Source organism: Nicotiana tomentosiformis, chromosome 11, assembly GCF_000390325.3.
Source record: "Nicotiana tomentosiformis chromosome 11, ASM39032v3, whole genome shotgun sequence".
Taxonomy (NCBI): Eukaryota; Viridiplantae; Streptophyta; class Magnoliopsida; order Solanales; family Solanaceae; genus Nicotiana; species Nicotiana tomentosiformis.
The window spans coordinates 88,382,286-88,399,804 of NC_090822.1; the positions used below are offsets into that span (position 1 = coordinate 88,382,286).

Consider the following 17,519-nt stretch of genomic DNA (forward strand, 5'->3'; position numbering starts at 1 on the left):
TACACACTCGTCACCTCGCGTACACGGCGCTCACATATCACATATGGTTACAACAGTTCCAAAACCTAAGGGGATTTTCCCCACACAAGGTTAGATAAGTCACTTACCTCAAGTGTCGCTCAATAAATCGGTAAGAATGCCTTTCCCTCGACTTTCCGACTCTGAATGGCCCAAATATAGCCAAAAGCAATTACATAACATAAATACAACTACAAGAAATTAATTTAAATAATGAAACTACGACTTTAGCAAAGAATAAAAAATTTGGCCCAAAAAGTCGACCCGAGCCCACGTCTCGGAATCGGATAAAAGTCACAACACCCATTCAATATTGAGTTCACCCATACCAAAAATACCAATATCTCACACCAAATCGCCACTCAATTTCTCAAATCAATTCTCCAAATTCCTGACCTCAAACTCTCAATTTTCACATTAAATACACACTAACTAGGTGGGAAACCAACGGGGAAACAAGATTATTGATCAAAAATAAACACAAGGGACTTACCTCAAGAAATCCCACAAAAATGCTCTCAAAAATTGCCCTAGATCGAGTTTGCAAAGTCCAAAATGACAAAAATCACGAACCCCTTCAGTTTTAAACACTGCCCTGGACTTCCGCTTTTGCAGGTCACTTGACCGCATTTGTGGTCCCGCTTTTACGGAAAATTCACTGATTCCTTGGCTAACCACTAGATATGGTCCTCCGCTTCTGCGTTCTTCTCCCTCGCATCTACGCAACCGCAGGTGCGGAACTCACCATCGCATGTGCGCACCTTCCACATTTGCGCCCAACCTCTCGCTCCTGCGAGCTTGCTTCAACGGAGCCATGACCGCATCTGCGGGTTCAGCTGGACAACTCCAATTCCGCTTCTGCGGCTTCTATGGTGATGCACCTGTGGCCCAAAATGCATAGGTGCGATTATACCAGACGCAACAAAGCTTCAGTTATGCTTAAAGTCCAATTTTTATCCGTTAACCATCTGAAACTCACCCGAGGCCCCCGAGACCTCAACCAAATATACTAACCAGTCCTAAAACATCACACAAACTTAGTCGAGCCTTTAAATCACATCAAACAATGCTAAAAATATGAATTATACATCGATTCAAGCCTAATGAACTTCAAAGTTTCAAACTTTTACATCTGACTTTGAAACCTATCAAATTAAGTATGATTGACTTCAAATTTTGCACACAAGTCATAATTGACATTCGGACCTACTCCAACTTTCGGAATCAGAATCTGACCTCGATATCAAAAAGTCCACTTCCGGTCAAACTTCTCAAAAATTATCCTTTTTTCTAACTTTCGCCAATAGCGCTAAAATGACCTACGGACTTCCAATTCAACATCCGAATATGCTCCTAAGACCAAAATCACCCTACGGAGTTATAGGAATCGTCAAAACTCCATTCCGCAGTCGTCTTTACACAGTTTAACCTACGATCAATTTCTATGACTTAAACCTCTATTTTAGGGACTATGTGTCCCATTTCACTCTGAAACCAAAAATAAATCCTCTCGGCAAGTTACATAACCACGAAATGAAGTAGAGGGAGTAATAAATAGGAGTTCAGGGATAATTCTCTCAAAACGACCGGCCGAGTCGTTACATCTTCCCCCTTTTAAAACATACGTTCGTCCTCGAACGAGTATAGAGACATACCTGAAGTGGTGAAAAGATGGGGATAAGTGTTGCGTATACCCTACTCAGTCTCCCAAGTCGCCTCCTCGACCGGATGACCCCTCCACTGAACGTTTACTGAAGCAATGTTCTTCGACCTCAACTTTTGAACCTACCTGTCCAAAATGGCTGCTGACTCCTCCATATAAGATAGGTCCTTGTCCAACTGGACTGAGATAAAGTCTAACATATGAGAGGGATCGTCGTGATACTTTCGGAGCATGGAAATATGGAATACTGGATGAACTGCATAGAGACTAGGTGGTAGTGAAAGTCTATAAGTGACCTCTTCAACCCTCTCAAGAATATCAAAAGGTCTGATATACCTAGGGCTCAACTTGCCCTTCTTTCTGAACCTCATAACACCCTTCATGGGCAAAACCCGGAGCAAAACCTGCTCTTCAACCATGAATGCAACGTCGCAAACCTTTCGATCCCCATAACTCTTCTGCCTGGACTGGGCTGTATGAAGTCGATCCTGAATCAATTTAACTTTCTCCAAGGCATTCTGAACCAAGTCTATACCCAATAGCCTAGCCTTGCCCGACTCAAACCAACCCACTGGAGACCGGCACCATCTACCATACAAATCCTCATACGGGTCCATCTAAATGCTCGCCCGATAAATATTATTGTAGGAAAACTCCGCAAGTGGCAAGAACTGAACCCAAGCACCCCCAAAATCAATCACACACGCACGAAACATATCCTCCAATATCTGAATAGTGCGCTCGGACTGTCCGTCTGTCTGAGGGTGAAATATTGTACTCAACTCCACACGAGTACCCAACTCACGATGTATGGCTCTCTAGAACCGTGATGTAAACTGCGTACCCCGGTAAGAGATGATAGATACCGGTACACCATGAAGCCTGAAAATCTCGCGAATGTAAATCTGAGCCAGCCACTCTGAAGAGTAGGTAGTAACCATAGGAATTAAATTAGCTAACTTGATCAATCTATCCACAATCACCCAAACTACATCGAACTTCCTCTGAGTCTGTAGGAGTCCAATAACAAAATTCATAGTGATTCGCTCCCATTTCCACTCTGGAATCTCCATCTTCTGAAGCAATCCACCCGGTCGCTGATGCTCATACTTCACCTGCTGACAATTTGGGCAACGAGCTAGATATTCTACCATGTCCTTCTTCATCTGCCTCCACCAATAGTGCTTCCTCAAATCCTGATACATCTTCACGGCACCTGGATGAATGGAGTACCGCGAACTACAAGCTTCATGTAGAATCAACTCACGCAAACCATCTACATTAGGCACACATAGCATGCCCTGCATTCGTAATACATTGTCATCTCCAATAGTGATTTCCTTGGCATCACCGTGTTGAACCGTGTCCTTAAGGACAAACATATGTGGGTCATCATACTGACGCTCCCTGATATGATCATAAAGAGAAGACTGAGCAACCACACAAGCCAGAACTCTGCTCGGCTCGGAAATATCCAATCTGACAAACTGGTTGGCCAAGGCCTAAACATCCAAGGCTAAAGGCCTCTCTGCTACTGGTAAATACGCTAAACTGCCCAAACTCTCCGCCTTGCGACTCAAGGCATCGACCACTACATTGGCCTTCCCGGAATAATAGAGAATGGTGATGTCATAATCCTTAAGCAACTCCAACCATCTCTACTGTCGCAAAGTTAAGATCCTTCTGTTTAAACAGATGTTGTAGGCTCCAGTGATCGGTGAAAACCTGACAAGGAATACCATACAAATAGTGCCGCCAGATCTTCAAGGCATGAACAATAGCTGCTAACTCAAGGTCGTGGACAAGATAATTCTTCTCAAGCACCTTCAACTGTCGAGACGCGTAGGAGATCACCCTACCATCCTACATCAACACCGCACCGAGATCAATGTGCGACGTATAATAATACACCTTGTAGGACCCCGATCCAGTAGGCAACACTAACACTGGGGCTATAGTCAAAACAGTCTTAAGCTTTTGAAAGCTCTCCTCACACTCCTCGGTCCATCTGAACGGAGCACCCTTCTGGGTCAATCTGGTCATAAGTGATGCAATGGACGAGAAACCCTATATAAATCGACGGTAATACCCCGCCAAGCCAAGAAAGCTTCGGATCTCCGTAGCTGAGGATAGTCTAGGCCAACTCTGCACTGCTTCAATCTTCTTTGGGTCTACCTTGATCCCCTCACTCGATAATACATGACCCAAAAAAGCCACCGAATCTAGCAAGAACTCACACTTCAAAAAATTTGCATATAACTTTTTCTCTCTCAAGGTCTGAAGCACAGTCCTCAGGTGCTGCTCATGATCCTCCCGACTCCGGGAGTACACCAGAATGTCATCAATAAATACAATGACAAATGAGTCAAGATATGGCTGAAATATATTGTTCATCAAGTGCATGAATGTTGCTGGGGCGTTGATCAACCCAAATGACATCACAAGGAACTCGTAATGAACATACCGAGTCTTGAAAGCAGTCTTCAAGATATATGGCTCCCGAATATTCAATTGATGATAGCCTGAATGCAAGTCGATCGTAGAGAACACTCTGGCACCCTAAAGCTAATCAAATAGGTCATCAATACATGGCAATGGATACCTTTTCTTCACTTTAACCTTGTTCAACTGGCGATAATCAATACACATCCGCATAGAATCATCCTTTTTCTTCACAAACAAGATAGGAGCACCCCATGGCAACACACTGGGCCGAATGAAGCCCTTATCAAGCAACTCTTGCAATTGTTCCTTTAACTCCTTCAACTCTGTTGGGCCATACGATAAGGTGGAATAAAAATGGGCTGAGTGGCCGGTAACAAATCAATGCCAAAGCCAATATCTCTGTCGGTGGCATACCCGGAAGATCTGCTGGAAATACGTCTGCAAAATCCCTCACCACCAGAACTAACTCGAGAGTAGGAGTATCAACACTAACATCTCTCACATAGGCCAGATACGCATCATACCCCTTCTCAACCATTTGCTGAGCTTTAAGAAATGAAACAACCTTGCTAGGAACATGATCTAAGGTACCTCTCCACTCTAGTCGCGGTAGACCTAGCATAGCCAACATCACCATCTTGGAATGACAATCAAGGATAGCGTGATATGGAGATAACTAGTCCATGCCAAAAATAACGTTGAAATCCACCATACTGAGCAATAATAAATCGGCTCTGGTCTCAAAACCACTACGAACAATCAAAAAGGACCGATACACACAGTCAACAACAATGGAATCACCTACGGGTGTAGATACATAAACAGGTGAACTCAGAGAATCACGGAATACACCAAGATACGAAGCAAAATAAGATGACACATAGGAATAAGTTGAGCATGGATCAAATAAGACTGATGCATCTCTATGATAGACCGGAACAATACTTATGATAACAGAATCTGATGCAACTACCTTTGCCGTAGCAGGAAGGGCATAATATCGGGCTTTACCTTCCCCTTTAGGGCGACCACTACCTGTCCAACCTCCATCTCTAGCTGGATGTGCATGTGGGATGGTAGTTGGTACTGTAATCATAGCATGAGGACCCGGTAGAGCACGCGGTGCCTGAGAAATTTGTGGAGGTGCACCCCTCCTGAATATGGGGCAATCCCTCACCAAATGACGAGTGTTGCCACACTCAAAATAAGCTCTCGAAGGACGAGGCTGATGTGACTGGATCGGGCCTGATCGACTAGACTGACTATTGGAAGCACCTCGTACAGGAGGCACACTAGATACTAAAGGTGCATAATAAGGATCCACAGGCCTAGTAGTGGCCGGAGCACCGCTGGCAGCTGAAAGTGCTAAATGAATAGGGCGGACCATATAACCTCTGCCTTGACAAGCTGTAGCTGAGGCACCAGTACCACTGTAAGTGCCAGACTCTCGAGACCTCTTGGCCTCTCTCTCTCTTCTCTATCCCGAGTCAGCATGCCCTCTAACTTCCTAGAAATCCCTACTACCTACTGGTACATAATATCTATCTCCAACTTGCGGGCCATGCTCAATCTGATACTGGGGTTGAGCCCCTCAATGAACCGACGAACCCGCTCTCGAACAGTAGCAACCAGGGCAGGTGCATACCTGGCCAAATTATTGAATCGGACTGCATACTCTAACACGGTCATAGCACCTGGAACGAATGCTCAAACTCTGCGTGCCAAGCATCCCTAAGACTTTGAGGAACATACTCCCTCAGGAACATATCTGAGAACTGAGTCCAGGAGAGTGAAGCTACCTCATCCGGACTATCCAACTCATATGCATGTCACCACTGATAGGTCGTTCCTCTAAGATGGAAAGTAGTGAAAGAAACCCCACTAGTCTTCGCAACACCCATAGTACGGAGAATACAATGACACTCATCCAGAAAACTCTAGGCATCCTCTAATGCCAAGCTACTGAAAGTAGGTGGGTGGTACTTCTTGTACCTCTCGATCCTGAGCTGCTCTACCTCAGAAGATGCTGCCCTAACCTCGGGTTGAATTGGAGTTACTGGTTGTATCAGTATGATCTCTGGATCCTGGTCTACATGAACCCGCTGCTCTGGGGTACCGGCGATGGGAGTCTGTGCTCCTCCCCCGGCCTGAGATATAGCAAGAGCAAGGGGTATCAATCCTGCCTGAGCCAAGGTGCTGAACATGCTCAGGAACTGGGTTGGAGTCTCCTGGAGAGTTGGTGTAGTAACAAACATCTTAGGTGCCTGCCTCTCCGACTGGATCTACTGGTGGATCCTCTGCGGTAACTCGTGCGGGTGCTCTGCCTGCACCATGTGGACGTCATCAGCCTCTACCCCGACCCCAACCTCTCGCGGCTCTAGCATGGGGCGCGGGTGTCTGATAATCTAATCCAGTTGTACGTGTCCTCACCATCTGACAAAAATTTAGAGTCCGAAGTCAAAATATCGCACGATAAGGAATCAAAGAAAGTGAAAATTTTCCTAACAGTTCCATAGCCTCCCGAAGATAAGTACAGACATCTCTGTACCGATCCGTGAGACTCTACTAAACCTGCTTGTCACTCATAACACCTATGAACCTAGAGCTCTAATACCAACTTGTCACGACCTCAATTTTCCTCCGTAGGATATCGTGATGGCACCTAGTCTCTAAGACTAAGTAAGCCTAACAATTTGCGGAATAACTAAATAATAAAATTGCAATTCAAATCAATACATCTTCCAAAACCTGGTAAAAATAAGTCACAAGCTTCTAAGACCAATTACTAAATGTCTCTATAAATAAGAATCTAAAGAAAATAAGGAAAATAACATAGTTAGGATAAAGGGGGACTCCGAGGTCTGCGGACACTAGCAGATATACCTTGAAGTCTCTACGTGCGGTCCAACTCACTGGTATCTGGTCTGGTGAAAAGAACCTGGATCTGCACAAAAAGATGTGTAGAGTGTAGTATGAGTACGCCACAATGGAACCCAGTAAGTGCCAAGCCTAATCTCGATAGGGTAGTGACGAGGCCAGGTCTGGCCCCTACTAGTTTAAAAGAAAAATAAGGCAGAAGATATAATAATATTTTGAAATGACTGACAATTTAAAAATAAGAAGTATCACAAAATATCAGCACAATAAATAGAGGTACACAGCAGGGGCACTCCCGAGGTACCGTCTCGTAGCCCCAAATGTAAAGATGCAGTACATGAGAATCCCCCGAGGAACCTCCTCGTAGTCCCAAAGTAAATATGTAGTACATGGGGGATCTCCCGAGTAAATGCCTTGTAGTCCCAAAGTAAATATGCAGTACATGGGGATCTCCCAAGTAAATGCCTCGTAGTCCCAAAGTAAATATGCAGTACAGGGGGATTTCCCGAGGAACCGCCTCGTAGTCCCAAAGTAAATATACAACAGGTAATCGAAGGGAAACACGAATTTACAGCAAGAATCTTACAGTTAAAGATTTAATTCAAATCAAGTAAAGCAGGTAATTCAACTAAGCATGTTGCACAAATTGCAAGTAAGAATTAAGGCACGTAGGCATGCGATACTAGGCTAAACATGATTATTACATATGTTAAGAAAACTCAGTTAATGTATTTTAAAAGAAAACAACTTCGTTAATGTATTTTAAAAGATAACAAATCAGCAAGAACCGAATTTTCCATAATCAGCTCGTGTACGCACTCGTCACCTCGCGTACACGACGCTCACATATCACTGATGGTTACAATAGTTCCAAAACCCAAGGGGATTTCCCCCACACAAGGTTAGACAAGTCACTTACCTCAAGTGTCGCTCAATCAATTGGTAAGAATGCCTTTTCCTCGACTTTCTGACTTTGAATGTCCCAAATCTAGCCAAAAGTAATTACATAACATGAATACAACTACAAGAAACCAATTTAAATAATGAAACTACGACTTTAGCAAAGAATAGAAAATTTGGCCCAAAAAGGTCGACCCCGGTCCCACATCTCGGAATCGGGTAACAGTCACAAAATACGATCACCTATTTAATATCGAGTTCACCCATACCAAAAATATCAAAATCCGACACCAAATCACTACTCAATTCCTCAAATCAATTCGCTAAATCCCTAACCTCAAACTCTCAATTTTTACCTTAAATCCACACTAACTAGGTGGAAAACATACGAAAAAATAATATTATTGATCAAAAATAAACACAAGGGACTTACCTCAAGAAATTCCTCGAAAATGCTCTCAACAATCGCCCTAGATTGAGTTTGTAAAGTCCAAAATGACAAAAATCACGAAGCCCTTCGGTTTTAAACACTACCCAGGACCTCCGCTTCTGTGGGCCACTTGACCGCATTTACGGTCTCGCTTTTGTGGAAAATGTACCGCTTCCGCAATTAACCACTAGAGCTGGGCCTCCGCTTCTGCGGTCTTCTCCCTCGCATCTGCGCAACCGCAAGTGTGGAACTCACCATCGCACCTGCGCACCTTCCGCATGTGCGCCCAACCTCTCGCTTCTGTGAGCTCGCTTCAGAGGAACCATGACTGCATCTGCGGGCTCAGTGGGACAACTCCAATTCCGCTTCTGCGGCTCAAAGGACACTTCTGCGGTGCCATACCTGCGGTCCAAAATGCGCAGGTGCAGTTACACCAGATGCAGCAAAGCTTGAGCTATGCTTAAAATCGAATTTTTATCCGTTAACCATATGAAATTTACCCGAGGCCAGGCCCCCGGGACCTCAACCAAATATATCAACCAGTCTTAAAACATCACACTAAAAAAAGAATAGTCTGGTGCATTAAGCTCCCGCTATGCGCGGGGTCCAGGGAAAGAGTTTATTGTACACAGCCTTATCCTGCATTTCTGTAAGAGGCTGTTTCCACGGCTCAAACCCTTAACCCCTTTGTTATATGTCAGTAACTTAATCAATTTACGCCAAGGCTCCCCTTAAAAAATCAACACAATCATATAAAAAATAAATCAACACAAGTAAAAATTAGCAATCTTCCTTCAATAAAGGAATGCCTTTTTATTAAAATCTTTTGTACAAGTGAAAGAGTATTTTTAACAGGAGAATCACACTAATTCTATAAGAGCATAAGAGATGCCAGCAATAGGACAATTGCACTTCGTATATAAAATATACAAGCTAACGGAATTTTAAAAAGAATAATCTTGTAAACCTTTCATTTACATAAGTGCAAAAATTTGAATTAAGCGCAATGGTTTTTAATTATTGATGGTACTTTGATAATTTTAAGTTTTTTTTATGTGTTCCCCTTTCAAAGTCATTGACAAACAAACAAAAGGAAAAAAGATTGGAAAAAGAAAAAATAAAGAGGGTAAAGGATATAAAAACAAAGGAAGTAGAAAAGACAAAGCCAAAACTCAAAAGGGAAAAAATAAAATAAAAGGGAAACTGAGCAAACGAAAAATTAATTTCCTCATTAGAATCAGACTCGAACCTAAGCCTAAACATAAGAATAACTTTGAGAAACTAACTCCCAACAAGGGCACCTTTCCTCTAGTTTGATATTGCGGGCGGCAGCGTATACATCGAATCAATATTCTGAAATTTTTTAACATAGATCGTAAAAATTCTTGCTTCACTTGTGGGTGGCATGGCACCCCTACCTCTCAAGGTGGATCTGCTGGATTTGTCACTGTCTATAAGTCAAGGATTTAAGGCATAAAAATAATTAATAATGCTTGCATTATGATAAAATATCTATATCATATGGTTGAGGTATGATCTTTTCCCAATTACTATGTAAATGTGACATGTTATTTTATTTAAGTTGATGATGGCAGGAGAAATGTCGAAGAGGACCGCTGAAGTGAAGATCTTCGTTGTCGTCATGTTACTTTTCCACATAGAAAATAAATAAAAGGACTTCTACTACAAGTTACAACAACCTTATTTATATTTTTAACAACCATTATATTAACATCGTAAGAAAACTTTTAGAGCAGTAAAAGTTTGCTAACCATTGAGCTTAGTTTTACCATGCAGAGAATCTCTCTGCCACATTATATATAGGAGTCCATATTCCAAAAACTGATATGATATGCCCGAGAAAAGGAAAAGAATCTACCAAGCTCACGTTTAGCTTCTTAATTTTCATTTTATAGCGTTCTTCATTTCGAATAACTGTCATTTCCTTAATCTAATTTTGATACTATGGTCTCTCTTTCAAAATATTTTCTAGGCATTTTGGAAATTATAATTTAATCGAAGTTGAAAAGAATATTTGAAAGTCAAGAATACTCCTTAATCAAAATTTCAGTATGTCGTCAGTATTCTAAATAATAAAGTTTAGTATTTACAAATACTAATGACCAAACAAGATTTTGCATAACTTCAATATTATTTATGGTCATAAGAGGCTTTTTTCTCTTAATAAGAAAATGATGTTGAAACAATAAGAAATTCTGCTTTTTCTCTTTTCGATTTTCTCGCCAGTTCAATTTCTTAATAAACAAATTGTATTCTGTCTCAAGTTGTGTTGCTATTTTCAAACTTTATATTACAAATTAACAATTTTTTTTAATTAAGTCCATCCATTTAGGCTTTCACTTTCATAATAGTGGAGAGATCGGTATTAATCTCTACGTCGTATATTAATTTTAATCAAAGAAAAATATAGTTAAGATGTTTTATTAGAACTCAATGGGTAAAAAGCACGATGACTCGCAAACATCACACTTAAAATATTAACAAAAAGTTTAAAGGAGGTGAACATAAATCTAACCTACCAATCCTAATGGCGATAACACAAGTATATTTGCTAAAGGTGGTATAACTAGTCAACAAAGAATTAGTGGGGATGGTTTAGTAGGATAACTAACTACCTAAGATAGGAGGACTCCTCCATTTGCTAAGGTACGTAAAAGATGTATATACGAAGCATTCTTGTATAATGCTATGAATAAGAGTGTCAAGGTTCTTCATTAGAGCAGTATATAACATGTTTGTACATGGGAATAGTCGCAACGAAGAAATTATATAGAATGTAAGCTCTTAAAAAAGAACATGTATGTGATGATTAAAATAAAATCAGTTTTCTATAGCATCTTTTAACTGAGATTAGCTTATATATATGAAGTTTTAGAATTTTAAAATAGCAGAGGATGAATTTTAAAATATCTGATTTCCCTTAGACAGGGAAAATTAAGACAGCAGACTATGAATTTCATTTATTCGTAGTACAAGAAATATTTACATAATTATGTCATTTAAAAGTATGTTTTTACGTTAACCATAAGTTGATAATTTGAAAAAGATAATGTGTGTACTATATTTAAATCGACCAATTTATAGTGAACATAATTTTTTATATTATTAGTTAATACAACAACAATTGTGCCTTAACTACAAGTACTTAAGTTGGGTTGGTTAGAGGTTTTGACCAATATTGTCCTTTATCTTTGAGGGTAAGTCTATTTTGGTCCTTCAAATATAACCCTGAACATATTTAGTTCCTTAAGTATGCTAAAATAGAGCATTTTTAGTCTCACTAACAGAGGTTTTGACCAATATTGTCCCTTATCTTAGAAGGTAGGTCTATTTTGGTCCCTCAAATATAACTCTGAGCATATTTAGTCCCTTAAGTATGCTAAAGTGGAGCACTTTTAGTCTCACTGACACAATATATTCAAAAACTAACGGTGTTACCCAACTCTGATTCATGAAGCAAATCTTCTGCTCTAAAGCAAAATGTATAAAATTTGTATATTTTGTATATATATATATATATATATATATATATTTTATACAATTTTTTAGTATATTTTAAATATACAAATTTTATACACTGTTTCGGCTATTATTTTAACAGCGGCTATACATTGTCATTTTCTCATTGAAAACTGGCACAGAATGGGATTTTTTCAAGATCAAAATTTTAGAAGACATTATCTAAAAATGAGGAATTAAAGTGATAATTTGCGTTATCCAATAAAATGAGAGGAAACATTTTGCTTTAGAGCGGAAGATTTGCTTCATGAATCAGAGTTGGGTAACACCGTTAGTTTTTGAATATATTGTGTCAGTGAGACTAAAGGTGCTCCACTTTAGCATACTTAAGGGACTAAATATGCTTAGAGTTATATTTGAGGGACCAAAATAGACCTACCCTCAAAGATAAGGGACAATATTGGTCAAAACCTATGTCATTGAGACTAAAGATGCTCCACTTTAGCATACTTAATGGACTAAATATGCCCAAAGTTATATTTGAGAAATCAAAATAGACCTACACTCAAAGATAACGGACAATATTTTGGATAATACGAATCATTTAGGCTCATCTTATGAGTCAAATATTATATAAAAGTAAAATTTGACAAAAAGGAAAAAGTATCTCTAACACTAGAGGTTCTTTATGTTTTAGTAGTACTACCTATAACTCTGACAAGATTTAATGTAAATGTATTCAGCTAAATGGTGTCGCTTATATCTTTTTTTCTAGCGTGTCTCATTTTTTGTTAGGTTTGTGCTTTTAGTAAGAAAATTTTCTTCCACGTGATTATGAGATCTACTTAAATGATATCATTTGATTATTGAAACCTTTATTATATCATTAGTTAATTAATGAAACCTTAAATTCTATAGGAGAAATATTTGATCATATTCAAATCATAACTAAAGCTTTTTCGCTGTAATTATTATATACTCCACTATACTTGTGGGAAGAATTTGTTGAACTATTTATGATACCTCCATTGAATGCAAAGGGATACCATAATGCAAACTCAGAGTGACAGCACACCAGAAAAAGTGTGCTGAAACAACCTATCATGGGGCCTCTTCTGCAACAAGACTGGAAACCCTAGAATTTTTCATTTTTATTTTTCATTTTTTGAGGAGTAAGTTTAACCAAAGTTGAGTTAGATTTTGACCATGAAGATGAGTTTATGACCGTTTGAAAGGCAAAGAGCCACACATGTACACAAGTACAGGTACTGTCAATTACATGACAAAAGGCTTTTGCTTTACTGCTCAATTTCCTAAAACACTGTCTCCCATTCTTAACAAACACATACGAAAATATAGTACATTAATACACTTATTCATACATATATAACAAGCCACTAAAACAGACATTTCGCTCCTGTACTTCATAAGACTAGCCACTCTCACTCTCATTTTATTAGTCAAGAAAACTCTGTTTCCTCTCTCACCTCCTTTACCAACCTCTTATTCTTGAAAAAAGCAAAGGGACTATTGTGTGTAATCTCTTCATTATTGCTTCAAGATCTTGTAACAAAATCATGGCTGCTTGTATGTTGTCTTTGGTATTTTTCTTGGCTATCACTGGTCACTCAAGTAAGCTGTCACTTTTTACTCTGCCCTCAAGTTTTTTCTGTATTCTACATTTTTCATATTTTTCTTGACATGGGTTTTGCAAAAAGATTCAGTCTTTTGCCTTTTTGTTGTTGTAGGTGCTTCATACTGTGTTTGCAAAGATGGGGTAGATGAAAAGATTCTGCAGGAGAACATAGATTATGCGTGTGGATCTGGAGCAGATTGTACTGCTATACATCAAGGTGGTGCTTGTTACAACCCTGATACTATCAAAGATCACTGCAGCTATGCTGTAAATAGCTATTATCAGAGAAAGGGTGGGTCTGGTGCTAGTTGTGACTTTAAGGGTACTGCTACTTTGAGTTCAAATGCACCATCTTGTAAGTTTCCTCTTTATCTTCACTTGATCCTTTATTTTATCTTTTCAAAGATTTATTAACTTTTCTTTTTTGTTTTTTATCATCAGCCACTTCTGGATGTGTATATCAGTCCACTGCTGGGTATGTTTTCTAAGCTTATGGCATATTTGATTTTAGATCTAGCTAGCATTACATAAGCATCTCTTCAATGTAGAAATCTTGCTAATATTTCCATTACAAAGCCTCTTTTTTTATATACAGTTTTTCTATTTTGGCTTTTTAAGACTTTATTTAGATTCCACCTAAAGTTTTACCTTAAAAATAAAGGAAAGATTCTAACTGTTGCTCCTGGCTGTATGATAATAGCTTCAACTTAAAGCTGATTCTCATCCTCTCGAGTTTTGAAAAAAGGAAGAAAAAGGTTCTTTTTTTAGTGTAGTTATATAAAAATCTTAAATTGCAAGATTTATAATCTTAAAAATAAAATTGGTGACTTGATGATATCAAATTTGTGTTAATTATAAATTGTAGGTTTGAAGGTAAGGGGTTGGTAATGGAAGTTAAAACTGTGTCTTTGGGTATGAAAAGGTTTATAAGAAAAGGTTGCAATTATTCATGCCTAAATGCAAATTGAAGTGTAACTTGATTATGACACAATGGTCTATTGTTGTATACTAATTAAGATTGCTGGTACTGTTTCTACTTCACCAAAATCTTCCAATAGCCATTGTTAGTGTACTGTCACTATCAAATCGTCATTTGTTGAGTGTTTGTTTCTTTCATTATATATATGCGCATGTGAACTGTCTTGATGTTGATATCATCTGTCTATTAATGTTCAATGAGTACGGTGTACCTTTCTCTTTTGCTATAATGAAAATTTCAGGTGTGTATCTACCATCATTTAACATATTTTAATCATGTTAGGTCCTTCGTTTATTTGTATCATGCAACTTGCTTTCTCAAGTTCGGTTCATGCAACTATGTGTCCTTTATACCAACAAGAGTAGTATACAGGTCCGCCGTTTATTTGTATCATGCAACTTGCTTTCTCAAGTTCGGTTCATGCAACTATGTGTCCTTTATACCAACAAGAGTAGTATACAGGTCCGCCAGGAGCGAATAAGAGCTCGTCAAACCGTCATTCTTTACTTCCGGGTCAATCAATCGGTAGTCCTCCAATTTTTTATGATGGGAAACTACCACGTTAGGTTTGGATAGAGATGGGACCGGTTATATAATAGGGGAAGCAGATGCAAGCTTTTTCTTTCAATAGCCGGCCAAATGACTAGTGGTTTTGCAAGCTTAACTATTAAAAACAAGAAATCATTACTGCTAGTACTTTTTAAAAATTTTAAAATCTACCCCTTGAGGTTTCAATTAGTCTGAGTGTTAATTTAACGACATTTAAAGAGAGTAAAGGGGGTACAAGGGTGTGCAAAAATCTTATAATAAAGAAAATATGAATCCGAGGTAGTATTTTATAGCGGTTAATTGATTGGAATGTCTATTTTTGCTGTTTCTTGATATCCTTTTGTTTCTGGTTATCAATAACAGTGGTGGAAGCACAACTCCAACAACAGGAACCACAAATCCATCAACAGGTGGCACCAGCACCGGCACCGGGACTGGCACAGGAATGAACACTGGAACAGGCACAACCACAACAGGGACTAATCCAGTTTTTGGACTTGGACCAACAGGAAGTGGCATGACCGACACCTCCGCGGGGACTGCTATTCATCAAAGCAGCATTATCTTTTTCACAATGGCCCTTTTGTTTACAAGCTTTGTATACTTAAGGGTTTAAAGATGGCAGTGAATTATTGAAAAAAGGTTGGAAGGAATATAAGGGACAGTTGAGCATATGCCACGGCAATATAATTTGCATGACTGATTCTAATTGAATAGATTAGTATGGGGGAAAATCATGTGGACACTTCCTCTTTTCTTTTCTTTTTTTTTCTTTTCTTTTTTTTTGTTGTGATTTTCTTGTTTTCCACCTTGTTGCATCAAAAAGTTGGAACTGGATTCCCTTCCAAGGGGAATGCAATGTTGTTTATTAGTAGTAACTGTAGTAGTGTAGAAGGGCCTAATCTCTTCTTTTTAGATTTTTCCCAATTTGTATATCTGGAGAGTAGAGATAGGCTGTACTATTTTTTATTCAAATATTGTTACTGATGATTTCTGGAGGATAATCTTCAATAAACGAAAGGGAGAGATCAGAGAGACTATGGAGGGAACATTTTCTCAGATAGCAAAATGAAACTAACTTTTAACTTAGTTGTGTCCGCCGTCGCTAACTACCTATCATTAACTACTATCACTAATTGGCTAATAGTAATTGATTATCCTTTCAATACCCTCCCTCAAGAAGTCTGCTAGTTGCTCCTTGGTTGAAATATTGAAAGTTTTTTATCACATCTTGAATAATCTTCTCCCTAACAAAGTGATGGTCAATGTTAATATGCTTAGTTCTCTCATGAAAAATGGGATTAGCTGCAATTTGAATAGCAGTTTTCTTGTCATAATAGAGGGGGAAATGGGCAGGTTAACATTAACTCCCAGCTCCTTGTACAAGCCTGTTAACCAGTACAAGCCTGTTAATAAACGAAAGGGAGAGAACATAGAGACTATGGAGGGAACATTTTCTTAGATAGCAAAATGAAACTAACTTTTAACTTAGTTGTGTCCAGCCGTCGCTAACTACCTAACTATCATTAACTACTATCACTAACTGGCTAATAGTAATCGATTATTCTTTCAATACCCTCCCTCAAGAAGTCTGCGAGTTGCTCCTTGGTTGAAATATTGAAAGTTTTTTATCACATCTTGAATAATCTTCTCCCTAACAAAGTGATAGTCAATGTTAATATGCTTAGTTCTCTCATGAAAAATGGTATTAGCTGCAATCTGAATAGCAGCTTTCTTGTCACAATAGAGGGGGAAATGGGCAGGTTAACATTAACTCCCAACTCCTTGTACAAGCCTGTTAACCAGCTCAGTTCGGCAACTGTGGAAGCCATGCTTTTGAATTTTGCCTCATGCTTTTGAATTCTGCCTCTGCTGAGCTTCTAACTACTGTGTCCTGTTTCTTTGGCTTCCAGGATACCAAACTTCACTAGATACCCTGTAATAAATCTCCTAGTTTGTAGCCCCCCCCCCCCAATCTGAATCACAATAGGCTACAATTGTGCTAGTTTTGATGTATCTCACCACTCTGAAAGCAGCCTCTAAGTGTGATTGCTTTGGCTTGTGCATAAACTCGCTGAGGACTTGCACAACATAGGCAATATCAATTCTGGTCATAGTGAGATATAGCGGTCTCCCTATTAGCCTTTGATATTGATCAGGATCTGAAAGTAGGTTGTCATCTTTTGCCACTTCAGATATTGAGTCTCCTTTAATAAAAGAGTCATATTCATCAGGTGTGAGTTTCACATTGGATTCCAATGGAGTACCAACTGGTTTGGATCTTCCTAATCCCATTTCAGAGATAAGTTTCCAATGCATATTTCCTCTGACTCATCACTATGTCTTTCCTGGACCTAGCAAATTCTATACCAAGAAAGAATTTTAGTTCACCCAAGTCCTTTATTTTGAACTTGAGCTTCAGGTCATTCTTGGTTCTTACTATCAACTTAGAACAACTCTCTGTCACTAGCAAATCATCACATAGACTAAGACAACTACCAGGGCAACCTGCTCCTTCTTGGTAAAGAGAGAATAATTATAG

At 39.1% G+C, this 17,519-nt stretch overlaps 3 protein-coding genes across 3 annotated transcripts; 1 reads left to right on the plus strand and 2 right to left on the minus strand.

The window, feature by feature from the left end:
• Window positions 1-1,803: 1,803 nt before the first annotated feature.
• Window positions 1,804-2,298, minus strand: LOC138901805 (uncharacterized). The gene has a single exon (XM_070189597.1). It carries the CDS (start codon window positions 2,296-2,298, stop codon window positions 1,804-1,806), a length of 495 nt encoding a protein of 164 aa, XP_070045698.1.
• Window positions 2,299-4,802: 2,504 nt separating this feature from the next.
• LOC138901806 (uncharacterized) lies at window positions 4,803-5,513 on the minus strand. Its single transcript, XM_070189598.1, has one exon. The coding sequence runs from the start codon at window positions 5,511-5,513 to the stop codon at window positions 4,803-4,805; it is 711 nt and encodes a 236-aa protein (XP_070045699.1).
• A 7,577-nt stretch (window positions 5,514-13,090) lies between these two features.
• LOC104096672 (PLASMODESMATA CALLOSE-BINDING PROTEIN 3-like) lies at window positions 13,091-15,975 on the plus strand. Its single transcript, XM_009603078.4, has 4 exons — window positions 13,091-13,445; window positions 13,562-13,804; window positions 13,891-13,924; window positions 15,341-15,975. The coding sequence occupies exons 1-4, from the start codon at window positions 13,391-13,393 to the stop codon at window positions 15,591-15,593; spliced, it is 585 nt and encodes a 194-aa protein (XP_009601373.1). The 5' UTR covers window positions 13,091-13,390; the 3' UTR covers window positions 15,594-15,975.
• The last annotated feature ends 1,544 nt before the right edge of the window (window positions 15,976-17,519 follow it).

Excerpts from the sequence above, each read along its gene's own strand:
- LOC138901805 (XM_070189597.1), bottom strand. The coding sequence starts at position 2,298 with ATGGACCCGTATGAGGATTTGTATGGTAGATGGTGCCGGTCTCCAGTG.
- LOC104096672 (XM_009603078.4), top strand. The coding sequence starts at position 13,391 with ATGGCTGCTTGTATGTTGTCTTTGGTATTTTTCTTGGCTATCACTGGT. Across the intron at positions 13,805-13,890 it reads GAGTTCAAATGCACCATCTT|CCACTTCTGGATGTGTATAT; the intron begins GTAAGTTTCCTC and ends TTTTATCATCAG. Across the intron at positions 13,925-15,340 it reads GTATATCAGTCCACTGCTGG|TGGTGGAAGCACAACTCCAA; the intron begins GTATGTTTTCTA and ends TATCAATAACAG.
- LOC138901806 (XM_070189598.1), bottom strand. The coding sequence starts at position 5,513 with ATGGTCCGCCCTATTCATTTAGCACTTTCAGCTGCCAGCGGTGCTCCG.